General features: G+C 66.4%; 2 protein-coding genes across 4 annotated transcripts; both read left to right on the forward strand.

Moving 5' to 3' along the window:
- Positions 1 to 280: 280 nt before the first annotated feature.
- IL11 (interleukin 11) lies at positions 281 to 3421 on the forward strand (the record flags this gene model as incomplete). The annotated part of the gene is made up of 5 exons (XM_037888188.2): positions 281 to 419; positions 974 to 1137; positions 1426 to 1512; positions 2094 to 2252; positions 3136 to 3421. Coding segments are annotated over 5 exons (714 nt in total), but the record flags the coding sequence as incomplete, so codon positions are not given.
- A 3274-nt stretch (positions 3422 to 6695) lies between these two features.
- Positions 6696 to 25569, forward strand: LOC114021176 (C-Jun-amino-terminal kinase-interacting protein 3). Of its 3 annotated transcripts, XM_037888557.2 has the most exons (27): positions 6696 to 7954; positions 8567 to 8687; positions 9421 to 9491; positions 9829 to 9902; positions 10233 to 10308; positions 10726 to 10849; positions 11062 to 11143; positions 11702 to 11802; positions 12138 to 12189; positions 12579 to 12731; positions 14314 to 14365; positions 14666 to 14796; positions 16320 to 16373; positions 16495 to 16629; positions 16781 to 16910; positions 17079 to 17162; positions 18318 to 18368; positions 18946 to 19102; positions 19608 to 19773; positions 20220 to 20300; positions 21173 to 21240; positions 21316 to 21464; positions 22431 to 22602; positions 22726 to 22836; positions 23111 to 23257; positions 23646 to 23759; positions 24102 to 25569. In XM_037888557.2, the coding sequence occupies exons 1-27, from the start codon at positions 7661 to 7663 to the stop codon at positions 24200 to 24202; spliced, it is 3051 nt and encodes a 1016-aa protein (XP_037744485.1). In that variant the 5' UTR covers positions 6696 to 7660; the 3' UTR covers positions 24203 to 25569. The 3 variants fall into 3 exon arrangements, with proteins under 3 accessions (XP_037744485.1, XP_037744486.1, XP_043390555.1); XM_037888558.2 differs by lacking the exon at positions 21316 to 21464 and having other exon boundaries at positions 22546 to 22602; XM_043534620.1 differs by lacking the exon at positions 18318 to 18368.
- Positions 25570 to 25940: the final 371 nt, after the last annotated feature.

Raw genomic sequence — 25940 nt, forward strand, 5'->3', positions numbered from 1 at the left:
CATAGCGCAAGGGAAGGGCCCAGATTCCTTCTGGCTGAGGGAAGCAGCAGACAGGAAGCGGCCAGGGAAGGAGGCAGGAGATAGACGAGAGATAAAGGCAGCTCTCCGGCCACAGCTGAGCTGGCTTCTCCGGCAGCCCCTGCCAGCTGCGCGTCAGGGCTGGAGAATCCCGCCAGCCAGCCAGCCAGCCAGCGCGGGGCAGGGCGGGGCGCGGGGGTCCTGGGAAAACAGGGAGAGGACGAGCGAGCGAGAGCCGTGACCTTTATCCCTCTGACATCCCATAAAAGACGATGCCCGACGGGGAAAAAACGACCCCGTCCACACAGAAAGCGAGGATACAAATCCAGCCAAGCCCACCACCCCGTTCCCGCGGAAGGGGCCGGGGCCGGGGCCGGGGCCGGGCTCCGTCGAGACAGAGGGTGAGCGCGAGGAAGCAAGAGGGGCGACGGCGAAACAGCGACAGAGAGAGACCCCGGCGAAAGGGGCAGAGCGAGGAGGCCGGAGGCGGAGGGAGCGGGCCCGGCTGGGAGGCGAGGGCCGGAAGCCGTGGGCGATGGGCTGGTCCCGGCCGGCGGGAATGCGCGGAATCCGGCCGGCCCGTCTGGCCCCAGGAATGCGGCCGGCCCCCGCCGGAGGAGAACCAGCGGCCCCCGGGAAGGGGGGGGCGCAGTGTGTGGGGTCCGGCAGAGCACCCCACCCCAGAGCCAGTGTGCAGGGCCAGCAGGGGGCAGCGCAACCTGTTTGCACATGCACACCCAGCGTGTCTGGGATGGCGGGGGGTGGGGGGGGTTTAGCCACCATAAATGTATTAGCTGCGCTAATAGCTGGCCAGGGAGAGAACCCAGGAGTCCTGGCTCCCAGCCCCCCACTTCTCTAACCACTAGACCCCACTCCCCGCCTAGAGCCGGGGAGAGAATCCAGGAGTCCTGGCTCCCAGCCCCCCCTCTTAGCCCCTCTCTCTCTCCCCCCACAGGCATTGTGTGCCGGCTGCTGGTGGCGCTGCTGAGTCTGTGTGAAGGGCTGCGGGGGCTCCCTGCCCCGCGCCTGAAGCCCTCAGACCCCCGGGCCGACTTCGACTCCATCATCAGCCTGGCCAAGAACCTGCTGAGTGACACCAAACACCTGTTCCATCACTTTGTACGTCTGGGTCTCCCCCAGCCCCAGCCGCCCCGGGACCTGCCCCCGCCCCCGGGTCAGACCCTGGGCCCAGCTACCCTGGCCTCCCTCCTCCACCCCTAGATCAGCCCCACAGGCCCATCTACCCTGGTATTGCCCCCGCCATCTCCTTTCAGTCTATGGGACTGGTGTCGGGAGGGACTGGTGTGGTGAGAATACACAGGGCTCTCCCAGCCCCACAGCCGTTCCCAGGGGAGGGGGCTGGGTGGAACGGCCTGGACCAGATCCGATCCCCTCCTTCCTCCCCAGAAATCCCGGTACCCGGCCGAGGGGGAGCACAAGATGGACACGTTGCCCGTGCTGTCCATGAGTGCTGTGGAGCTGGCCAACATCCAGGTGAGCGGGTCCACCCTGTGGGGGGCGGTTGGCAGCCTGGACCCCCGGGTTCTATCCCAGATCTGGGTGGGCAGGGGGGTCGAGGGGAGGGGGGGCTGGGAGCCTGGACTCCTGGGTTCTATCCCAGATCTGGGAGGGGCTGGGAGCCCGGACTCCTGGGTTGTATCCCAGATCTGGGAGGTGAGTCGGGTCTAGTAGTTGGGGGGCTGGGAGCCAGGACGCCTGGGTTCTATCCTCAGCTTACGGCCCTTTACATCTATATATAGAGGGGCTGAGGCCCCCCCACCTCTCTGGCCCCACTCCCACCAGGGCTGGGGGGGAAGATGCTTGGCCACGTAGTGGGGCTGCAGTGCCCCTAGTGGCCGTGTGCATTTCACCCCCTTTTCCCCCACTGGGGCCTCAGCCACTGATGGTAGGAGATCCTGGCGGGTGTAATGGGGCGGTGGGGGGGGGGGGAGGCTCAGGTCTAGGGGGATCCCAGCAGGTGCTGGGCAGGGATCCTGGCAGATCTTCGGGGCAGGCCCCGGGGGCTCCCCAGTGTGGGGCCTCCGTGGTCGTGGCTCATCCCCTCTTTGCCCCAGGTGCCCGGGGGCCTGGCGCGGCTCAGCGCGGACCTGCACAACTACCAGAAGCACCTGGAGTGGCTGCGCCGGGCGGGGCCGGTGCTGCGGCCCCTGGAGCAGGACTTGGGAGCCCTGCACGCCCGGCTGGAGCGCCTGATCAAGCGCCTGGAGCACCTGGTACGGGGCGGGGGGGGCACACACCTGTCCTGGGGGATGGGGCCTGTGGTACCTGGGGCAGGGCGGGGCCTGGGGGAAGGGGCGGGGCCTGGGGAGACAAACATAGCATGGGGGGCGGGGCCTGGGGCATGAGTGGTGGGGGCAGGGCTGGGAGCAAGGGGCGGGGCCTGGGGGGCTCTTGGGCTGGAGCCAGTGCTGGACAGATGGACACACACACACCCCAGCAGGGGGCAGCACTGCACACGCGTGTGCACGCACGCACACACACACCCAGCAGGGGACAGGGCATGACACACACACACCCCAGCAGGGGGCAGCACTGTGCGTGCATGCACACACCCTCACCGACACACACCCCAGCAGGGGGCAGAGCAGAACTAAACACACACACACACACACACCTCAGCAGTGGGCAGGGCTGGACACCCCCCCGCCCCCACACACACACCAGCAGGGGCAGGGCTGAACCCGCCCTCCCACACCAGCAGGGGGCAGGACAGGGCAGGGCTGCGCGCACACACACACACACACACACACACCCAGCAGGTGGCAGCACTGTGCGTGCACGCACCCCCCCCCCACACACACACCAGCAGGGGCAGGGCTGAACCCGCCCTCCCACACCAGCAGGGGGCAGGACAGGGCAGGGTTGCGCGCACACACACACACACACACACCTCAGCAGGGGACAGCACTGCACATGCGTGTGCATGCACACACACACACCCAGCAGGTGGCAGCACTGTGCATGCACGCACCCCCCCCCCCACACACACACCAGCAGGGGGCAGGGCAGGGCTGGGTGCATGCACACACCCCCCCCCCAGCAGGGGGCAGGGCTGGACACACACTCACTCTCTCTCTCTCTCCCTCCCCCCCGCAGATGTCCAGGCTGAACTTGCCCCGGCCCAGCGACCCGCTGCCCGTGCTGCCCTCGCACGGCACCCACTGGGCGGTGGTGCAGGCCGGCCACGCCCTCTTCCACAGCCTGCACCTCTACCTGGACTGGGCCGCCCGCGCCCTGGTTCTGATCCGCAACAAGCTGTGACGACCGGCGCGCTGGGGGGCCCTGCCCCGGGAACACCTGGGGTCCCCCATCCAGCATTCCAGGGCACAGGGGTCCTGCCCCCCAGCTGTGGCACCCACTGGGCCCCCCCCACACCAATAGGGGGTGCAGGGACCCTGCCCCCGGCCATGGCACCCATAGGGCCCCCCCACACCAATAGGGGGTGCTTCTTGGCTAGCCCCCCGATGTAGCAAACTCTTATTTATGCAACCCACTATTTATTTATTTATTTACAGTAGGAGATGGGGGCAAGGGGGCTCGTTAGCCTTTTCCTTTTTTTGTATTCATTTCTTGTTACGATTCTCCTCCCCCCCTCAGTCTGCGGGGGGGGGGGTATCAAGGCCCTTCGAGCGAAGGAATGGAGAAGTGGGGCTAGAGGAGGAGAGTCTCACCCCCCCTCCCCCTGCATTTCACTCCTATCCCTACCGCACTGGGGCTGTCCCAGCCCCTCCTTCTGTGGGACCCTCCTCTGTTTGCTTCTCCCCCTTTCCATCTTCCCCCTCTCCTGTCTTTCCTTCTTTCTCATTCTCTTTCGTTCCTTCTTTTGTTCCTTCTGTCTTTCATTCTCTCTTTTGTTCTTTCGTTCCTTCTTTTTTTCCTTCTGTCTTTCATTCTCTTTTGTTCTTTCTCTCCTTTCTTTCATTTGCTTGTTCCTTCTTTCTTTTGTTCCTTTTGTCTTTTGCTCCTTCTTTCATTTGCTCTTTTGCTCCTTCCTTCTTTCGTTCCTTCGTTCGCTCGTTCCTTCTTTCTTCTCTCTCTCTAGTCTCTGATTTTCCCATCCTTTCCCTCTTTCTTTCTATATTCTCTTCTTTCATCATCCTTTCTTTCTCTCCTCCTAGGGCAGCAGTGACTCCTAATGGCCGCGCTGCTGAACTGCAACCCCCGGGCTATGTAATTACAGACGGTCCATCCTTCATTTCCTGATGGGGGGCGAATGTGTGTGTGGGGGGAATTTACTGCTGTCCGGGGTGAGGACGGCGCAAGAGCCGCTCTCATGCCTGCGCCGGCCCTGGAAAGCCTGCGGCACTGTGCTCCAGAAGTTCACCACAGTCACAGATGCTGCTGGCCCTGCAGAGTTAATGGCGAAAAAGCAGAAGAGAGCCAGGACTCCTGGGTTCTCTCCCCGGCTGTGGGAGGGAAGTGGGGTCCAGTGGTTAGAGCGGGGGGCTAGGAGCCAGGACTCCTGGGTTCTCTCCCTGGCTCTGGGAGGGGAGATCCCAGACACAGAGTCACTGAGATCAGGGTCCCGTCAGGCCAGGGCGCTGCCCAGACACAAAACTCCCCTACAGGTGTTTACCCCCTACCATCCCGGATCCCACAGCTGGGCCGTATTTCCATATAACCGCCTCCCCATCTCTGTATTTATGCCCTTGCTTTGGGTCACTCCACCCTCACGCTATTTATAAATCCATTGGACGTTGCTGTTTTAAATTATTTAATTTATTATCTATGCCAAGATTGGGTTGTTTGGCTAATTATTAATTATTGTTATTATTTGGGTCACGTTCACCTTATTTATTGAGCCAGCGATTTACTCCTTTTTTAAAAAAGCTTTAAAAAGAAAAAGAACGTGGAAAAGAAATACGTTTTGAAATAAAATCCTAAGCGGATGGACAAGGAATGCCAGTGTCTTGATTGGGGGGGGAAGGGGGGCTCTTGCATCTTCATGGGTGGGGGCTGGGGGGGCAACCGCAGGCACAGACTCCTGCTCCGCAGCCCTAGGGACACCCGCCCCCCCGGTCTAGAGCTGGGCTAATGAGTTTTTGGACCTGGGGATCTGGTTCCAGCCTGGTACATAGGGAGGGATCAGGTGTTGCCGGAGCATCGGGGGTTTCAGCCAGGGAAGTTCTGGGTCTGGCCCGGAATAGAGACAGGGATCCGGGTGGGGTGGGGCGGAGCTGGGGCGGGCCTGGTTCTGACCCACTGCAGAGCCAGGGAACAGCTGGGAAATCCAGAGCTGGGCTGGAAAGTCTGCAGACCTGCAGGGGGGAGGATCGGATCCGGTTCTGAGCTGGGAGGGGTCCGCTAGGAGCCAGGGAGAAAAACCACAACCCCACCCCGCCCATCCCCCCAGAACCTCCCCCAACCTGCCCAACCCCCCAGAACCTCCCCCAACCTGCCCAACCCCCCAGAACCTCCCCCAACCTGCCCCCTGCTCATCCCCCCAGAGCCTCCCTCCACCTGCCCCCCACCCATCCCCCCAGAACCTCCCCCAACCTGCCCAACCCCCCAGAACCTCCCCCAACCTGCCTATCCCCCAAGAACCTCCCCCAACCTGCCTCCTGCCCATCCCCCCAGAGCCTCCCTCAACCTGCCCCCTGCTCATCCCCCCAGAGCCTCCCTCCACCTGCCCCCTGCCCATCCCCCCAGAGCCTCCCTCCACCTGCCCCCTGCCCATCCCCCCAGAGCCTCCCTCCAACCTGCCCCCTGCCCATCCCCCCAGAGCCTCCCCCAACCTGCCCATCCCCCAAGAACCTCCCCCAACCTGCCCCCTGCCCATCCCCCCAGAGCCTCCCTCAACCTGCCCCCTGCCCATCCCCCCAGAACCTCCCCCCACCTTCCCCCTGCCCATCCCCCCAGAACCTCCCCCCACCTGCCCCCTGCCCATCCCCCCAGAGCCTCCCCCCACCTGCCCCCTGCCCATCCCCCCAGAGCCTCCCCCCATCTGCCCATCCCCCCAGAGCCTACCTCCACCTGCCCCCTGCCCATCCCCCCAGAGCCTCCCCCAACCTGCCCATCCCCCCAGAGCCTCCCCCCACCTGCCCCCTGCCCATCCCCCCACCTGCCCCCTGCCCATCCCCCCAGAGCCTCCCCCAACCTGCCCCCTGCCCATCCCCCCAGAGCCTCCCCCTACCTGCCCCCTGCCCATCGCCCCCAGAACCTCCCCCAACCTGCCCATCCCCCCAGAGCCTCCCTCACCTGCCCCCTGCCCATCCCCCCCAGAACCTCCCCCCATCTGCCCATCCCCCCCAGAGCCTCCCTCACCTGCCCCCTGCCCATCCCCCCATTCGACCTTCCAGCAACCCAGCCCCACTTCTCCCCGCAGCTCCAGCTGTCCCAGCCGCAGGGTCATGTGATCCCCACATCATATGATCCAAGGTTAATTCCCCCCCCAACCTCCGAGCTGGTCCCTCCTCATTGGCCTTCCGGGGCGCTTCCTCCAATCCCCATTGGCCACTCCGAACGCCCGTTGCCCTCTGGGCCCCGCCCTCTCACCCCCCAGGGTCCGCGGGGGCGGGTCTAGAACCCTGGGACCAGCTGGAGCCGGGTAGTTGGCAGCTCCCCCACGTGGGTCGGGGGCGCCTGGACAGAGCGACGGACAGAGCCCGGTGCCGGGGGGGCGGGGCCGCCGGGGAGGGGGTTGGGTTGGGTTGGGGGGCGGGAATCCTTGACCCTAAACCTCTTCCTGTGTTGGGGTGCGACCCCCATCTGCTTTAGCCCCCCGGCGTTTGGGGGGCTGGGTGTGGGGGGATCCCCTGTCTCCCAGATCTGGCCCCCCCGGCTGGGATCTACCCCCCACACCTCAGATTCACCCCCCCCATTTCCCAGGGGGCGGGGAGAGAAAACTTTTCTCCCCTTCTGATCCCCAAGGTGGAAACTTCCGTGTTTCGGTTGCGGGGTTGCCCCGTGGAGGGGTTCCCGAATTTATAAAGTCGGGGTGTCCTGTCCCCCCTTGTCCAGTCCGGCGGGGGGGGGGGAGTTCAACTGTAACCCTTCCCCCGCATTGGGAATCAAAAGGGGAAGTGTGGGAGGGCAGGGAGCAGGAGGGAGCGGCTAGGCCCCCCATTACGCTCCCACTCAGAAATCAAGTTGGGACCCCCCCACACACACACCCTGAACCCCCCGACCCCAGACCTCTGGAAATCAGAGGAATTCTGCCCCCTATTGAGCTCCCTCAAAGAGGTCTGGTGAGTGACTTTGATTCTTACGAACCCCCCCCCATCCAGTTAACTGAACCTGACCCCCCCACCTCGCTGCCCCCCATTTTTCAAAATCCCTGATTTTTTTTAAACTTTGGCCCCCCAAAATAACCCAATTTGGGGGGTGTGAAAACTTTTAAAAAACGTTTTCCCCTAGATACCCTGCATTCCCCAGGATCCCCCCCCGTCACACTTCCACACATCCCCCGCCCCAGGACTCCCATCACGCCCCCGGGTGCCCCACCTCTGGCTTTGGCCCCTTCTGGGGGCAGTGGGGGGGGTGTTTAAGAGCCTGGGAAACAGAGGGGTCCCCCGTTGGTCAGACCTAGAGGGGAGGTGCCTGGATCCCCTGACTGGGGTGCAAGGGGGCAGGCTGCCTGTGGAAGACGGGGGAAGGGGGCTCCAGGGGAGGGGAGCAGGGCATGGAGGAGATTTTCGGGGAGGAAGGGGAGTCGGCCTCCCCTGCGCTCTGCGAAGAGCTGGTTTCGGGGCTGGCCGTGGGGCTGTATGGAGAGCTGGAGCGGCTAGTGGGGGCCTATGGGCGGGGGGCAGTGGCCGGGCTGCTGCCCCAGCTGGTCTCAGTGCTGGAGGCTCTGGAGCGAGCCGGTGGGCAGATCCGGGAGCGGGATGAGGCGCTGGAGCTGCTGCGGGACGACCAGCTCGGGCTCCTGGGCCAGTACGAGCGGGAGCGGGCCGGGCGCAAGAGAGCCGAGGAGGTGAGGTGCCCCCTGAGCCGGACCCGCAGCCCCCCACCCCATCCCCTGCCCAGCGTCCCCCAATCCCGACCCGCAGCCCCTTGATCCCAACCCGCAGCCCCCCACCCCATCCACCACATGGCGCCCCTCAATCTTGACCCACAGCCCCACAGCACGGTGCCCCCTGATCTGGACCCACAGCCCCCCACCCCATCTCCTGACCAGTGCCCCTCAATCCTGACCCGCAGCCCCCCCTGTGTGGTGCTCCCCAGTCCCAACCCACAACTCCCCACCCCATCCTCCGCATGGTGCCCCTCGATCCAGACCTGCAGCCCCTCCACCCCATCCCCCACATAGCTCCTCAATCCCGGCCCACTGCCCCCCCCGTACGGCACCACTGGATCCCGGCCCGCAGCCCCCCCCGTACGGCGCCCCTGGATCCCGACCCGCAGCCCCCCCGTACGGTGCCCCTGGATCCCGACCCGCAGCCCCCTCCTGTACAGCCCCCCTGGATCCCAACCCGCAGCCCCCCCCGCGCGGCGCCCCTGGATCCCGACCCACAGCCCTCTGTGCCGGGGATGCAGTCTGGCGCCCGGACTCTTGGGTTCGCTGCCAGTGGCCTGTTCTCTGCAGCGCTACATGGAGCTGGAGGACGCGGTGGAGCAGGAGCGCAAGGGTCACAGGGCGGCGCTGAGCCGGCTGGACGGGCAGAGCCGGCGGCTGGAGGAGAAGGCCCGGAGCTACGCGGACCAGTGTGAGGGCCGGAGAGCGGGCCGGAGGCGCTGGGGGGTCGCAGGGCTGGGGCTGGGGTCAGGGAAGAAACAGAGGGTGGTGAGGGAACCCGGGGGGGACAGTGCCAGGGCTGGGGGGCATCCAAGGGGCTGTGGGGTCAACAGGAGGGGGACTCTGGGGGGAGGCTCCCCCCACTGGTGTCTCAGCATAGTTAGGGCCCTACCAAATTCACGGTCCATTTTGGTCAATTTCACGGTCATAGGATTTTTAAAATCATAAATTTTGTGGGTAAAAGCAGACAAAAGACCAGATTTCATGCAGGGGGACCAGATTTCACAGTCCGTGATGCGTGTGTCGTGGGTGTGAACTTGGGAGGGCCCTAAGCATCAACCTAGAAACCCTACAGTAACAAAGCGGGGATCCCCAGAGACCCTACAATAACAAAGCAGCCTCGGTAACTGAGACCAGATGAGATCAAACAGCAGCAGCTTGGGCCCTGGCGTCTCCCCGACGGGTTTTTCCGGCTCCCCAAGACCGGGGTGGTGGGTGGGTGTGGGCTGTGTCTGAAAAGGGGGGGTTCCAGTGCCAAGAGGCACAGGGTGAGGCCCTGCCCCCTCACTGGCCCTGCCCCTTACTCTGAGAGGGTTGGTGGCAGCATGGGGGCTGGCTGGGGTCGGGGGGCAGCAATGGGGGCTGGCTCCCTGCAGACTCAGGATGGGGGAGGTCACTCGCTTCTCTCCCCCCACCCCCGGCAGTGGCCAGCTTGGAGGAACAGAAAATTGCCTTGCTCAAGGAGCTGTCAGCCCTGGCCCAGACCCACGGCAAGGTGAGACCCCCTGGCCCCCACGGCCACCCCCTGCTGGCCCCATCCCCACAGCTGCCCCCTGCTGGTCCCAGGACCCCATGACTCCTACTGGCCCCATGTCCCATGGCCCACCCTTGGCTGCCCCCCCCCCGCTGCCCCATGCTAGCCCTGCCCCTCATGGATCCCCACACCTGCCCCTGCTGGCCCTCCCAGCCACCCCCTTTACTGCCCCTCCTGGTGCCCCCTTGTGGCTGGACGTCGCCCCGCAGGACTGGGTCACGTTAGGGGTGGGGTCGGGGGGGAGGGCGAGCGTGTTGTCCATGAGGGGCACTAGCCCCCACCCCCTTGTCATTGGCAGATGGTTCAGAGCTACAAGGAGCTGAAGGCCCTGACGGTGCTGCCCCCTGCCCCCGTGGCCCCCCGGCCCAGCAGGTATTAGCCACAGGGGGTGGCAAAGGAGCTGGGGGGGCACTGTGCTGTGAGCGGGGGGGCTTAGCAGGGGGGCGCTGGGTTGCGGAGAGCCGGGAGGGGTCTGGGGGGGAGTGCTGTGCCGGGGAGAGAGGGGGACGTCGTGTGATAGGGAGGGGGCTCTGGAGGGGGGGACTGGGAAGCTGGGGAGGCTCGGTGGGGGTGCCATGGTGTGTGGGGAGCTCGGGGGGGGGCACCAGGGAGGGAGGGCAGCTCGACCCGCAGGGAGGGGGCTCGAGCAGGGAGTGGGGGGGTACCGTGGCGAATGTCTGACCTTTGACTTCTCCCCCCCAGCGCTGCGTCCGACCCCCACTGGCCTCCCCTGTTTCTCCCCAGCACCTCGGACCCTGGCTGCCCCGGAGCCCCCAAGGTGGGTCCCCCGCGTTTGTGCAGTGAGTTGCTGAGGGCGAGATGGGCTGCTGGGCTGACCCCTCTACCCCCCGAGGGGGTATCTATGGGGCAGTGGGGAGCTCGGAGGAGTTCAGAGAAGGGAGCTATGGGGGAGATTCCCCTGGGGGGATACATTTGCGGGGGGGGAGAAGGGGTTGCCCTGGATTAGGGGGTTCCCCTGGGGAGTACATTGGCAGAGGGGGGTGGCTGTAGTGAGTAGGGGCTCCCTCGTTGTTCATGGGGGGCTGGTGGCTTGGCACCTTTCACCAGGGTGACCTGGCTCCAGGCCTTCTCCCAGGGCAAGGGGAGGGGGCACCCCAATATCCCATGAGGGGAGTCCCTGCTCCCTGACTCGGCCTGCTCCTCACCCCGTCTGTGTCTGTTTTGGGGGGTGTAGGGCGCTGCAGAGGTTCCGGGCCCAGCCCCGGTGGAGGGGACCCCTGACCCCCTGCAGGACGGGGCGGGCCCCACCGGGAACAGCCACCCGCTGGCTCAGGAGCTGCCCCTGCCCACCAGAGACGGTACGGAGAGTGTGTATGTGGGGCCCAGGGCCTCTCCCCTCTAGGGGGCGCTGGCTCCCATCCACCCCCAGGGACTGGCTGGCTCAGGGGGGTAGGGAATGGGGCCTTTCCCCTCCAGGGGACGGCGGGGGGGCGGGGGGGCTGGCTGTCTCGGGGGGGTGGGAGTAGCTGGCAGATTGGGGAGCCAGCAGTTTTGACTTGTCTGTTTCTAGGCTCCCCGCAGAGGTGCCAGGAGTTGGCCGAGATCTTGAGCTCCACCCCGGAGTTGGACCCCACTCCAGATCTGCCAGCCAGGTAAGAGGGCTAATGGGCCCTGTGGCAGGCCCCGAAACATCTCCCCCACAGCCCCTGTTTCTCTTCATGAGCCCGGCACCGGGGGAGCCCCCAATTCCCAGAACATCCTGTATGCCCACAATGGTACCCCCATTCCGGGCACGACCCCTTTCCAGTGCCAGTCTCTGCTCCGTGGCTCTGTTCCGGTGTGTGCCTGTCCCTCTCCTGTCCTCCCAGCACGGGAGGCAGCCAGATCGGGCTCATGGGGCTGCAGTGAAGCAGGGGAAAGATCCAGCCTGGGGCGGGTCTGGGGAGTTTGGGAGTTGGGATCTGGCATGAGCAGTGTCCGATTCCCGGCTCGGCGTGGCCGGGTCTTACAGCCCGTGGCCCGCCCCCCAGCCCCAGCGCAGACGTACCTCCCAGCCGGGCAGGTAAACTGAGGCACAGGCTGGAGGAAATATCCTCCCCTTGCCATGTTCTGGTTCTAATCCATCTGGCCCCCAGCGCACTGTCTCCACTGCGGGGGAGGATCTGGGGGGGTGTGTCCCGGCTCTGACTGGGGGTGTCTCTGCCCCGCAGCCCCCCAACCCCACAACGCAACATGGAGTCGCTGTTCGCTGAGGTGTCGGGCCTGAGCCTCGAGCTGCTGGGGGATGTGGACGAGGGGGCCGATCTGCAGGGTAAGCTCAACGCCCCCCCAGCCTGGGCCGACCCTGGGCCTGGTGCCCACCCCTCCCCGACCCCTTTCCCTCCCCATCCCCGCACCAGTGTCTCTCTCTCACCTGCTTCCTGCCCAGCTGGGCATCAGGTCCTGCCCTGCCCCTGGGCACTGTCCCCAACTCCCAGGCTGGGATATGGCCCCCACATGCCCCCAGCGCCAGGCCATGGGTCTCACTCCCAGGATCCAGCCCTGGTGCCCCCGTGTGGCAGAGCAAAGGGAGGCGTTGGGCCCTAGGGACTGGGGGGTTTGGGGTGGTCAAACCTGCCCCCCCACATTGACTCCCCCTGTCTGCAGGTGACGCCGTGCAGACCCTGATGATGGAGAACGCCGAGCTCCGGGATACCAGGTAAGAGTCCCCCTGAACCACCACACCCCAGCCCTGTTAGAGCCTCCGCGCCCCCCCAGCCCTTACTGTGGGGGGGACCCAGAGGAAAGCCCCATCCCTGGGGATCTGAGTGGAGACCCAACAAACTTGATTCACAGTTGTCGGGAAAGGCCCTGGGGCCAGATGGGAGCTGGAGCCCCCTAGAAGGGAAAGGCCCCAGGCCCCATTCCCCCACCCCCGAGCGAGCCAGTCCCCGTCCTGGGGCCAGATGGGAGAGGGAAAGGCCCCGAGCCCCATTCCCCACCCCCTGAGCCAGCCAGTCCCTGCCCTGGGGCTGGATGGGAGCTGGCGCCCCCTAGAGAGGAACGGGCACGGACGGCCCTGGCAGAGCTCACTGTCGCCCCCTGCAGGCTGGTGCTGGACACTGCGCGCCGACACCTCATTGCCCGGGTGGAGGAGCTGACGGGCGAGCGGGAGTCGCTGCGGGGGGAGCAGGACGGGGCCGCCGAGGCCCTGAGCCGCTGCCAGGGGCGTCTGCGTGAGACCGAGCAGGATCTGAGCAGGTGAGACTGGGGTGGGGGTGGGGGTGGGGACGGGTGACACAGACCCACTGGGCTGCCCCCTGGCTGGCTCTCTCCCTGCCATGCCAAGCAGGTGACCCCTCCTGGCTCCGTGATCACGCAGCCACCGGCACGCGGAGACACACCCAGCTAAGCCACTCGCAGGCTGAAACCCCCCCTCCCCCCGCTCAACGTCTTTGGCCCCCCCCAGTGTTCTCGTTGCCTTCAGGGCGGGTGGGGCAGGAGAGAGGCCCTGGGCTGATGTCACGGACCCCAATTTATACCCCCCAGGCCAGGGGGAGTCGATTGTTTTGTGGTCAAGGTGCCAAATTTCTTGGTCCAAATCCAGATTCTGGAGAAAATAATAAAACAATCGTAATTGTCATTATCGTGGGCGGGGCGGAAACCCCCACTTTGGGGAGGCTAGTCCCCAGCCCCACCCCTTTTGCCCGAGGCCCCGCCCCGACACTGTTCCTTCTGCCCCCCCTCACCCGCCAGCGCCCTGAGCGCCCCCGGCAGAACCACCCTGAGCACTGGCCCGCTCACCCAACCTGCCCTGAGCCCCAGGCCGCTGGCCTCCCCGGTCCAACCCGAACCGCCAGCCAGCCGGGCTCTGAGCTCCAGGCTACAGCCCGAGCCTTCGGGGGACAGGGGAAGCGAGGGCGGGGCCTTGTGGCGGAGTGGGCGGGGCCTTGTGGCGGAGTGGGCGGGGCCACAGCCTGGGTTCGGGGAGGCGTGGCTTCCTCTGGCCTATTATACCCGCTCCCCAGGGTCATTATAAAAAGTAAAGCAAAAGATTTTGGGGTCGGCTCCAAGGCGTCTGGGGGTCCGGATTCGTCCTGCAGCCTCTCGACTGCCCCTGCCCCGATCCGTGGGCGCAGAGAGGTACCGGCGCAGACGGGGTTCACGGGGTCGCCGGGCCCTGCTGAGACGCTGTGGGGCAGGCCTGTGGGGCGAGCGGATCGTGGGCCATCAGCATGTGGCTGGCTAGATCGGTCCTTTGTCGCCAGCGAGCCAGGTCTGGGCGTCTCCCAGACTCCCGACGTATTTCAGTGACACATACAGCGAACTGCTGAATATGTGGGCACAGGGTGTCATTTTGGGGTACAGGGTGTCACAGGGCCCCCCCCAACGACACCGCCTTCCTCCATGTCCCTCTGTGTCCCGGAGCCCGCAGGCCAACCTGGATTGGGGCCCCCTCTTGTCCAAGTCCCCCAACGTCCAGCTGCAGGGGGTACACACCAGGGTCTGACCCCTCCTGACCCAGGATGGGGAGGTCTGAGCCCCATTAGAGGGGTGATGGGTACAAGTGGGTTTTGAGGACCCAAGATCTCGTCCCATTGTCCAAAGCCAGTTTGGGGCCCTAAAATAATCTTAACCCTCCCCCCAACCCAGGATATGACAACATCGGCCCTGGGCTCCTCACCCCCCAGCTCTGCCCTTGCCCCTTAATCCTGACCTGCAGCCCCGGCTAGCCCATCCCTGGGCTCCCCACAGCTCTGCTGGTGCCCCTCACTCCCGACCCGCAGCCCCGGGCTCCCCACTCTCAGCTCTGTCCCCAAATTGTTCTTTCCCCTCATTTTAGGATTCGGCAGGAGCTGGAGGAAATCAAGAAGCAAAACAGTGACGACGCTGAGGTGTGAGATGGAGGGGAGTGGGGTCTAGTGGTTAGAGCAGGGGGGGCTGGGAGCCAGGACTCCTGGGTTCTCTCCCCGGCTCTGGGAGGGGAGTGGGGTCTAGTGGTTAGAGCAGGGGGGGCTGGGAGCCAGGACTCCTGGGTTCTCTCCCCGGCTCTGGGAGGGGAGTGGGGTCTAGTGCTTAGAGCAGGGGGGGCTGGGAGCCAGGACGCCTGGGTTCTCTCCCCGGCTCTGGGAGGGGAGTGCGGTCTAGCAGCGGGGTGGGCGGGGGCTGGGGGTTATCAGTGACTCCTGCGGCAGGTGGAGGCCCCGGCCTCGCAGCGGAAGCGGTTCACGCGGGCGGAGATGGCGCGGGTGCTGACCGAGCGCAACCTTTACAAGGAGCGGCTGATGGAGCTGCAGGACGCCGTGAGGCGCACGGAGCTGCTCCGGTGAGAGACCCTGACAGACGGGGCACCTCTGCTGGGGTGGGGCGGGGGCTGGGGACCCGGGGACCCCTCGCCTGGCGCCGGGACGCGGCCCCTCTGCTGGGGTGGGGCGGGGGCTGGGGACCCGGGGACCCCTCGCCTGGCGCCGGGACGCGGCCCCTCTGCAGGGGTGGGGGCTGGGAACCTGGGGACCCCTCGCCTGGCGCTGGGACGCGGCCCCTCTGCTGGGGTGGGGCTGGGGACCCGGGGACCCCTCGCCCGGCGCCGGGACGCGGCCCCTCTGCTGGGGTGGGGCGGGGGCTGGGGACCCAGGGACCCCTCGCCTGGCGCCGGGACACGGCCCCTCTGCAGGGGTGGGGGCTGGGAACCCGGGGACCCCTCGCCCGGCGCCGGGACACGGCCCCTCTGCTGGGGTGGGGCTGGGGACCTGGGGACCCCTCGCCCGGCGCCGGGACGCGGCCCCTCTGCTGGGGTGGGGCGGGGGGCTGGGGACCCCTCGCCCGGCGCCGGGACGCGGCCCCTCTGCTGGGGTGGGGCTGGGGACCCGGGGACCCCTCGCCTGGCGCCGGGACGCGGCCCCTCTGCTGGGGTGGGGCGGGGGCTGGGGACCCGGGGACCCCTCGCTTGGCGCCAGGATGTGGCCCCTCTGCTGGGGTGGGGCTGGGAACCCGGGGATCCCTCGCCCGGTGCCGGGACGCGGCCCCTCTGCTGGGGTGGGGCGGGGGGCTGGGGACCTGGGGACCCGGCGCTGGGACATGGCCCCTCTGCTGGGGTGGGGCGGGGGACCCGGGGACCCCTCACCCGGCGCCGGGACGCGGCCCCTCTGCTGAGGTGGGGCTGGGGACCCGGGGACCCCTCGCCCGGCGCCGGGACGCGGCCCCTCTGCTGGGGTGGGGCTGGGGACCCGGGGACCCCTCGCCTGGCGCGGGGACGCGGCCCCTGTGCTGGGGTGGGGCGGGGGCTGGGGACCCGGGGACCCCTCGCCTGGTGCCGGGACGCGGCCCCTCTGCTGGGGTGGGGCGGGGGCTGGGGACCCGGGGACCCCTCGCCTGGCGCCGGGACGCAGCCCCTCTGCTGGGGTGGGGCGGGGGCTGGGGACCCGGGGACCCCTCGCTTGGCGCCAGGATGTGGCCCCTCTGCTGGGGTGGGGCTGGGAACCCGGGGATCCCTCGCCCAGCGCCGGGACGCGGCCCCTCTGCTGGGGTGGGGCGGGGGGCTGGGAACCTGGGGACCCGGCGCTGGGACATGGCCCCTCTGCTGGGGTGGGGCGGGGGATCCGGGGACCCCTTGCCCAGCGCCGGGACGCGGCCCCTCTGCTGGGGTGGGGCGGGGGGCTGGGGACCCGGGGACCCCTCACCCGGCGCCGGAATGCAGCCCCTCTGGGATGGGGGTTGGGGGCTGGGTATTCGGGGATCCTTATTTAAACTCCTTTGTACGCCGCTCATGTCAGGCTGGGGCGGTGGCCCCCCCAGACCCTGGCACGGCCCTGCGGGCCCCTGACACACGACTTTGTTTCCTCCCTTCAGAGCATCTCGGGAGGTCCAGGCGGCACAGATGAAGAAATCATCCTTCTGGAAATTGTACGTCCATGACCCCCCCAGCCACCGCTGCCCCCCCCGCCCCGTCCCCCCCTAACTCCCCCCGCCGGGCGAGAGCCGTGTTCTTCGCGGGGTCTCTGAGCTGCTTGTTTTCTCTGCGTAGCTTCGACCGGCTCTTCAGCCCCAGCGACTCCCCTGAGCGGGTCCCGGCGTCGCCCCCGGTGTCTGAGCACAGGGGCAACGGGGGCAGGGCGCCCTCCACTGTGAGGTACCTGCCCCTCCCCGTCTCCCCCACAGAGTGAGTATGGACGGGCGGCCCCAAGCGCCGGACAGGGGAGGGGGCGGAGGACGGTGCCCCCGAGCGCCAGGCGGGGGAGATGGGGCAGCGACGGGAGGAGGGCAGACGGAGGGCGGTGCCCCCTAGTGTCTGTGTGTCTCTCTGTCCCCAGCACAGGGGAGCCCCCCAATCTCTCCCCCCAGCAGCAGAAGCGGGACCTTTACCGCCAGATCCGCTCCCACATCTGGAAGCAGCACGGCCGGGCCCCGGTTCACGGCTGGAGCCCCCCGGCCGTCCCCCAGGTAATTGCCCCCCAGGGCGCCGGGAGCTGAAGGGGTGGGGGTGGAGGTGGAGGAGGGGCAGTGATTGGGACACACTGTCCCTTTAAATCCCCAGGGCTGGAACGGTCGGGACGAGGTTTGGGGGGGCGGGGTGCCCCCACGGCTGAGCCCAGGCTTCTCTCATTGCAGGTTCGGGCGGAGCAGGCTGAGGGCCAGGACCTGCCCATGCTGGCGCAGCTGCGGCTGCTGGACCAGAAAGATCCCAGCACCAAGGTGAGGTGAGGGGGCAGCATGGGGGGCTCAGCAGGGGGCACTGGGCTGCAGGGAGCAGGGCAGGGGCTCAGCAGGGGGCACTGGGGCTGCGGGGAGTGGGGCGGGGGGCTTGGCGGGGGGTGTTGTGCTGCAGGTAGCGGGGTGGGGGGCTGCAGGGGGCACTGGTGCTGCGGGGAGTGGGGCGGGAGGCTTGGCGCGGTGGGGGGCTGCAGGGAGCGGGGTGGGGGGCTGCAGGGGGCACTGGGGAGGCCGGGAGTGGGGCGGGGGGCTTGGCGGGGTGGGGGGCTGCAGGGGCACTGGGGCTGGGGGCTTGGCGAGGTGTGTTGTGCTGCAGGGAGTGGGGTGGGGGGCTGCAGGGAGCGGGGCAGGGGCTCAGCAGGGGGCACTGGGGCTGCGGGGAGTGGGGCGGGGGGCTTGGCGGGGTGGGGGGCTGCAGGGGGCACTGGGGAGGCCGGGAGTGGGGTGGGGGGCTTGGCAGGGTGGGGGGCTGCAGGGAGCGGGGTGGGGGGCTGCAGGGGCACTGGGGCTGCGGGGAGTGGGGCGGGGGGCTTGGCGGGGTGTGTTGTGCTGCGGGGAGCGGGGTGGGGGGCTCAGTGGGGGGTGCTGGGCTGCAGGGAGCTGGGTGGGGGGCTGCAGGGGGCATTGGGCTGCGGGGAGTGGGGCGGGGGGCTTGGCGGGGTGGGGGGCTGCAGGGAGCGGGGTGGGGGGCTGCAGGGGCACTGGGGCTGCGGGGAGTGGGGCGGGGGGCTTGGCGGGGTGGGGGGCTGCAGGGGCACTGGGGCTGCGGGGAGTGGGGCTGGGGGCTTGGCGGGGTGTGTTGTGCTGCGGGGAGTGGGGTGGGGGGCTCAGTGGGGGGTGCTGGGCTGCAGGGAGCGGGGTGGGGGCTCAGCAGGGGACGCTCTCCCCTGGCGGTCAGGGCTGGTCCTGTTGCCCCAAGCTGGCACTAAGCTGGCAAAGGTCTACAGGTATTGAAACACCAGAATAACCATCCCCGGCACCACAACCCAGAGGTGGCTGCATCTCAGTGCTGGGCGAGGGGTCCCTGTATAACCAGCCCCTGCACCCCACCCCAGAGGGACTGTATCTCAGGGTTTGGGGGGGCCAGCAGTGGGGCTGGGTCCGACATCTCATCCCCGCTCTCTCCCTCCCTCCCAGTTGTGGTGTGCCGTCGGGATGGGGGTGCCTAGGACAGACGGCGGGGACTCGGTTAGTGTCGGGGGCGCAACCCCTCCCATCTCTGCAGTGGTCCCTTCCTTTGCTCCCTGATGCCAGGGATGGATCTGGGGACCCCTTCCCTGCCCCCCATGTGGGAGAGACCCCATGTCTCCCTGGTTGGGGGGTGGCATGTGGGGCACTTGCCCCCTCCACGGCAACCCTATTTGGTGACTCTTCCTGCCCCTCCGCTTTGGGATGGTCCCCCCCAAAGTAGAGGAGACTCCCCAAACCCCCACCGTTCTCTGAGGGTGGAGCACAGACAGGGGGGCCTATTTTGGGGCGTGCCCTGGCCCTCTTCTTCTCAATCTAGGCAGCCCCTAAACTTTTGGGGAGACCTTGCCCCTTGAGCTATTGCCGTGCTTCAGGGCACCTCCACTTTTTATCCCCAGGGGACTTTCAGTCGGGTGCAGTGGGTCTTGGGGAGCCCTTGTCAATCAGTGCTAAGCCCTGCCCCGCTGAGGGGAGGGGACAGTGTGGGGAGGGGTGGGGTCCCCCTCCCAATAGGTGCCCGGCTTTTGGGTCCCTGAGCCAGCCTTGCAGGGTGCGAGCATCTGTGTGTCTCCCCCAGGGGGCACCCCAGCCTGCCCCACCGAGCCTGGTGTGGGTCTGCTCTGGGACACACTCGGCCAGCGAGGTCACAGTGATGGACGCTGCCCGCGCCAACCTCGTCCTGGCCCAGTTTGTGCTACCCAACACCCATGTGCTGTGTGCCGCCTGGCTGCCTGGTGAGTGTGGGGCACAGGGCTGGGGAGGGGTGGGGGGCAGCTGTATGGACCACAATGGGTGGAGGGAGCTGTATGGACTGGTGTGGATGGAGGGAGCTATATGGACCGGGATGGGGGCTGTATGGACTGGGGTGGATGGAGGGAGCTGTATAGTCCGAGGCGGATGGCTGGAGGGAGCTGTATGGCCTGGGATGGGAGCTATATGGACCGGAATGGGGGCTGTATGGACTGGGGTGGATGGAGGGGGCTTGTATAGTCCGGGACAGATGGCTGGAGGGGGCTGTATGGACTGGGATGGGGGCTGTATGAACTGGGGTGGATGGAGGGGGCTGTATATTCCAGGACAGATGGCTGGAGGGGGTTGTATGGACCGGGATGGGGGCTGTATGGACTGGGGTGGATAGAGCGGGCTGTATGGCCTGGATGAAGGATGCTGTGCTGCGTGGGCTATACAGGCTGTATACGGCCCTAGCTTCCATCTCACGGACCTGGCTGTCCCTGCTAGGTCACCGGCCACCCAGTGCCGAGAGCATGGAGCTGGAACCCGAGATCCTGGAAGACCCCCTGGCCCCCGACCCCCCAGAGCTAGAGGAGGAGATGGGGACCCTGGACGCGGACAGTGACGGCATTGGCACCACGGACACTGTCTGGCTGGGCACCCAGGAGGGCAGGTACGGAGACACCCCTGTATACCCAGCCCCCACACCCCACCCCAGAGGGGCCGCATCTCAGCGCCAAGTCCCTGTATAACCAGCCCCCACGCCCCACCCCAGAGGTGGCTGCCTCTCAGCACTGGGTGCGGCATCCCTATATAACCATCTCCCCCTCCCGCCGCCCAGAGGGGCCGCATCCCAGCGTCAGGTCCCTGTGTACCCAGCCCCCGCACCCCACCCCAGAGGGGCCACATCCCAGCGTCAGGTCCCCGTGTACCCAGCCCCCGCGCCCCACCCCAGAGGAGCCACATCTCAGCGCCGAGTCCCTGAATAACCAGCCCCCTTGCCCCACCCCAGAGGTGGCCGCATCTCAGCGCCGAGTCCCTGAATAACCAGCCCCCTTGCCCCACCCCAGAGGTGGCCGCATCTCAGCGCTGTCCCAAGCTGTCATGCTCTTCCTCCAGCATTTCCATCTATTCAGCTGGTTCCGACTGGCGCCGGTGCCTGCGGACGGTGCAGCTGAAGGACGCCGTGCACAGCGTGGTGTGAGTGTGGGGCTGGGCCCGGGGGGGACAACGGGGGCATCGGCCAATGATTCTTGCATTGGCCGGGTCGGTGGCCGGGTAGGCAAGAGCCAATCCAGGCGCGGTGACATCCTGTCTTGGGCCAGCTGCCGTTGGGAGAGAGACCCGCTCCGGAGCTTTCCCAAATAGGGTTGCCCAGTTGCGTTGGCCGTATTCCTCGAAGTTTCATCCCATGACACAGTCTTGAATTCAAGATTCGTGTGAAATTCCTGGAGACTCCAGGACGATCCGGGAGCATTGGCCATCAAGAGATGTGGGTCCGACACGAGCGAATGCCTCCCCCAGCCCGGCTCTCGGATGACTATTTCCGTCTATCGCGGTTGAGAAATGTCCAGCTTGATCACCGGTCGTGACCTGATTTATCAGCGTCGGGCGTCAAACTCGCCCGGGAAATGGCCTCAAAGAGGACCCTCATTAGTTCCCCAGCCGCGTTAGCCAGACTTGGCCTCTGGAATCCTGCCGGCGGCTTAAGAGTTGGGTGCGCCTGCGATTGCCCGCCACGTTTGTCTCCGTGCCCGTGGGGCCAGCCCTCGCGTCTGTCGGGGCCCAGTGCGGGGGGGCTCCCGGCAGGCATCAGGAGCCCTCTGGCGACGGGTTCCTATGCGGCCCAGGTCCCCATTGGGCCGGGGCGACCCGCCCCATGTCAGGCCAGCGGAGATCCGTGGCCACTCACGACCGCTGTGAGCCAGGCTGTCGGGTGATTGCAGGCGCTGTGCCCTCGGGCTGGGGGCCTTCACCAAACTTTGGGCCGTCCCAGGGCATGCTGGGGCGTGGCCCTTGGCGTGAGTGGCCTGGCCGCCCGCTCCGATTGGCGCGCTCTCTCTCTCTTACAGCCACGCCCAGGGCCGCGCAGTGGTTGCACTGGGGAACGGGACCGTTGTCGTCTTCCACCGGGACGTCGGTAAGTACCAGACCCCCCACCCCCAGCTCCCCGCAGCCCCTTACCCCACTCACTCCTCTCCCTTGCCCCCCGCAGCTGGCTGCTGGGACCTTCAGCGCCCCCGGCTGCTGGACTTGGGGCGCCCCCACCAGTCCATCCGCTGCGCGCTGGCTGTGGGGGGCCGGGTCTGGGTTGGCTACCGCAACCGGGTCTACGTGGTGGAGCCGCGCAGCGCCAGGGTCCAGGTGAGGTGGGGCGGTGGGGGAGCCGGGGATCAGTGAAGGTACAGGGGGATCCAGTGTGGGGGGGGAAGGAGGGGCAGTAGGGAGCTGGTGGGGGAGCAATCAGGTGCAGGGGGTGGGTGGAGCCAGGTCGAGGAGCCGGGGGTCGGGGGTTTCACTCAGAAGGGAGCGAGGGATCATGGAATCCAGAGGTGATCTCATGGGACCCACTTAGAAATAGAGGAAGATCCTGGGGATCTCCTGGGATCCACTCAGGTGGGGGGTGGGCACACTGGCAGGATCAACTCCTGTGATGATAATAGGTCTATATGGAGATCTCATGGGACCCATTCAGGAGGGGCGGGGATCGACTTGGGTGATATCAGTACATCTCCTGGGATCCACTCAGATTGTGTTGGGGAGGTCTATGGGATCTTGGGGGAATTGACATGTGATGGAAGTAGGTCTTGTGGGATCCACTCATGGGGTTGGGGAGCCATGGGGTCCTGTGGGATTAATTCAGGTGACACTGGTAGATCTCATGGCATCCACTCTGGTGGGGTGGGGTACTCGGGCAGGAGCATGTGGGATCGACTCTTGTGATATTAGTAAATATACATGCTGATCTCATGGGATCCACTCCGGTGAGATTAGGGTATCCACAGGGTTGCATGGGATCAACCCTGGTGGTATCAGTAGACCTGGTGAGATCCACTCAGGTGGGGTTCACGGAGCCATGGGATCCTGTGGGATCAACTCAGGTGAGGTTGGTGGATCTTGTAGGATCCCCTTGGATGAGCATGGGGGGGTCATCTCAGGTGATCTTGTAGGTCCACTCCTGCCATGGGGTTCCAATGGGATCTTGGGAGATCGATTGGCTCAGCTAGGCTGGGGATGGATTCGGAGCGCCCTCGTGGGTCCGATTCAGGGGAGTGAGGGATCTGCCAGCCCTGCCTCCAGCCCTTCGCTCTGCTCCCCCCCACCCCCCAGTGGTACTTTGAGGTGACCGGGCACCCCGAGAGCCAGGTGAGGCACATGGTGTTGGCGGGCGACGGAGTCTGGGTCTCGGTGCGGCTGGACCCCACCCTGCGCCTCTTCCATGCAGCCACGGGCCAGCCCCTGCAGGAGATCGACCTGACCCCCTTCGTCCACAGCATATTCGGTGAGTGGCTCGGGGGGGCGAACGGGGCGCTTCCCCTCTGGGGGGCGCCAGCTCCCATCCGGCCCCAGGGCAGGGACTGGCTGGCTCAGGGTGGGGTCTCATCACCCCCGACTCTCTCTCTAGGCCCGAACACTCTGGGTTTCTCCCTGCACGTCTCGGCCCTGGGCTGCTTCTCCCAGCGGCTGTGGATCGGAACAGCCAGCGGCACTGTCTTGACCGTGCCCTTCGCGCCGGGTGAGTTGGGGTGCTGGGGAGAAGGGGGTCCCCTAGGCATGGCTCAGAGCCCACGGCCAGCCCAGCCCTGCTGGTGTGAGGAGGGGAGAGGGGCACGGGTGTGTGTTTCTCTGGGGTCCCATGGGCAGTGGGGGGGAGGAGGGGGCCAGCATCCTGCCCAACTGGGATGGGGGCGTGGGAGGCAGAGGGTCCTCAGCTAGCCTGCTGGGGGCAGGGTCTCTGCAGGCCACACCCCTCAAGCTCTGACCCTCCCCATCTCTCCTGCCCTCTTCAGAGTTCTCAGGGCGCTCAGAGCCCGCCCCGGCCACGGGGTCCCAGCCGGGCCCCTCGCCCGCCAGCACCCCCTACTGTGCGATGGAGAGCGCCCAGGCTTCCTACCACGGGCACCGTGATGCCGTCCGGTTCTTCGTCTGCGTCCCAGGTACCCGCCAGGATGCCTGGGTTCTGTCCCCGGCTCTGGGAGGGGAGTGGGGTCTAGTGGTTAGAGCAGGGGGGCTAGGAACCAGGACTCGTGGGTTCTCTCCCTGGCTCTGGGAGGGGAGTGGGGTCTAGTGGTTAGAGCAGGGGGCTAGGAACCAGGACTCCTGGGTTCTCTCCCTGGCTCTGGGAGGGGAGTGGGGTCTAGTGGTTAAAGCAGGGGGGCTGGGAGCCTGGATGCTGGGGTTCTCTCCCTGGCTCTGGGAGGGGAGTGGGGTTTAGTGGAGATGGGGGGCTGGGAGCCAGGATTCCTGGGTTCTCTCTTCACTCGGCTGCAGCCCTGGAGCGCTCCCTAGAGGTAGTTGCTCGGGTAACAGCTTGTCTCCCCCCAGGCTGCCTTAACTCTTCGCTGGCCGGGAGCAATAGCCAGGAGGAGCGGGCTGGGCAGAAGCAGCCCACAGCTTTGGTGCTGAGCGGAGGAGAGGGGTATATCAATCTCCGGATTGGTACGTGCCTTGTGGGGGGTGGGAAACAGCGCTTCTGTGGGGGTCTCCAGATACCCAGCCCCCGCCCCACCCCATCCCAGAGGGGCCGCGCCCAGTGCCAGGCAAGGGGTCCCCATATACCCAGCCCCCACGCCCCACCTCAGAGGTGGCCGTGTTCCAGCACCAGGCGAGGGGTCCCCATATACCCAGCCCCCACACCCCACCCCAGAGCTGGCCGCATCCCAGCAACGGGCAAGGGGTCCCCATATACCCACGCCCCACCCCAGAGGTGGCCACGCTCAGCGCTGGATGTGGGGCGCCCCTGGGGCTGCTGTGACTCTTTCTCTCTCTCTCCCTTCGCAGGGGATGACACGGACGATCAGTTTGGGGACCTCTTGGTGGCCAACCCCCATCTGCGCCGCTCGGTGCGCAGCCACCTCATTGTGTGGCAGGTCCGGGCCTGAGGCTGGGGTGATGGGCGCAGACGCTGGGCCCGGCCTGCCCTGTGAGGGGCACTGTTTGCTCCCTGGGGAGCCACTGTGTCCACCCCATCACACTCAGATACCAGCTCTGGTCTTGTGGGGGTAGATCCTTCCAGCTCCTGATGGGGGGGATGTGTGTGTGTGTGGGGGGCTGAGTTAACCCCCTGCTGCCCAGGGTCAGGATGATGCTGTGACCCGAGTTGCTGGTGTTCAGTGGCTGCCGAGGGGGCTGGGGCGGGGGGAGAATTGGCCTGTCTCCCTCCAGCCCCCCACCCCATTCATCTACTGGATCTTCCCCATGTCCCTTTGCAGCTGCTGCCCCCACCCCCGTTCCCTGCCAGTCTGAGCCCCCCACCAACACCTGCCCCATACCTCACCAGAACCCCTGGCCCTGCCCCCTTGCCCAACCCCCACCCAAACTCCCCTTCCCACCTTGCCTTGCCCCTGCTAGACCAGCCCCTCCTCACCATGTCCCCCCCTGCCTGTCCCCCACATGCCGCCCCCCCCCCCCAACAAAGCCTCCCCATCACAGCTCTGTCTGTCCCACCTTCTGGCCCTCCCTCGCAGCAGGGGGACCCCACCTCCAAGCCTGGCTACTGTAGCTCCTCTGTGCCTTTAAAGGGGGGCGGGGCCACTGTCACACTCAGGAGTATAGATGGCAGCTGCCACCAGGAATATTGTTTACAAGCTCCGCCCTCCCTTCCAGGACCCATACAGGTCTCAGGGCCCCTTCCCCTGCTGCCACCTAATTTACATCCCTCACCTCTGGCTGCATAGACTCCGCCCTCCCTGGCAGGCTTCACCCACATCTCAGAACCCCTCCCTCTTTTGTCCTTTTACATGCAAAGCAGGTGGGGTAGGGTGGAGTCCTTGGCCCTTGGGTTCTCTCCCTGGCTCTGCTAGATCCTCCCCATGCTCTGTGCCTCAGTTTCCCTTCTGGGCACTGCAGCAGTGGATCCCCAGGCCCTTTCCTTAAGGCTTTAGGGCTTGGAGCCTGGCCCTGAAACCACCCAATGGACTCCATACTGACCTTAAGCCGGGGGGTTGGGGTCTCCTTGTACCCCCCCACCCCGGCACTGGAGACACAGTGGGGGCAGGCTATAGGGGCTTTTTCCCTGCACTGAGTTACCCCTAACACAGATCCTCACTGGGGTTATGCCAGCTGCCCCCTCCCCAGGGCTTCTCTGCCTCGTGGGGGGCACAGGCATGGGGCGCCCCATTGCTGCTACACGCTCAGGGTTGGGCTCTGTCCCATCTGTGAGTCTGTCTGAGCCGCGCCACCCCTGGCCGCGTCTGGGAATCTTTCTGTGGGACAATTTCTAATAAAGCTTTATTTTTCTGGGCTAAAATGGCGTTAGGGTGGTACGCAGTGAGCGGGGGGGCTCCCATCTAGCCCGAGGGCAGGAGTCTGGCTGGTTCAGGGCACTGGCTCCCATCCAGCCCTGGATGATGGGAGGAGGGGAGGAACTGGCTGGCTCAGGGGTGTGGGGAATGAGGCACCCAATCTGGCCCTCGGGTGGGGGGAGCTCCCTGGTGTGCAGGGTAGCAGGGATTGAGGGGCTAGGGGGGTGGTAGGCTGAGAGGGGGATGGGCAGGGGGCCACCCTGGCTCTTCCCCAGCCCCCCACATCGGGGGTCCCTGTGTGCTGAGCCGTGGGGCGGCGGGAGGTTTGACAAAATGCTTTTCCAAGCACAAAAGGCTGAGGGGTCGGGTTCCGAGA

This window comes from Chelonia mydas, chromosome 23, assembly GCF_015237465.2.
Source record: "Chelonia mydas isolate rCheMyd1 chromosome 23, rCheMyd1.pri.v2, whole genome shotgun sequence".
NCBI classification, from domain to species: domain Eukaryota; kingdom Metazoa; phylum Chordata; order Testudines; family Cheloniidae; genus Chelonia; species Chelonia mydas.

Excerpts from the sequence above, each read along its gene's own strand:
- LOC114021176 (XM_037888557.2), top strand. The coding sequence starts at position 7,661 with ATGGAGGAGATTTTCGGGGAGGAAGGGGAGTCGGCCTCCCCTGCGCTC. Across the intron at positions 10,850-11,061 it reads GCCCCTGCCCACCAGAGACG|GCTCCCCGCAGAGGTGCCAG; the intron begins GTACGGAGAGTG and ends GTCTGTTTCTAG. Across the intron at positions 16,374-16,494 it reads AAATCATCCTTCTGGAAATT|CTTCGACCGGCTCTTCAGCC; the intron begins GTACGTCCATGA and ends TTCTCTGCGTAG.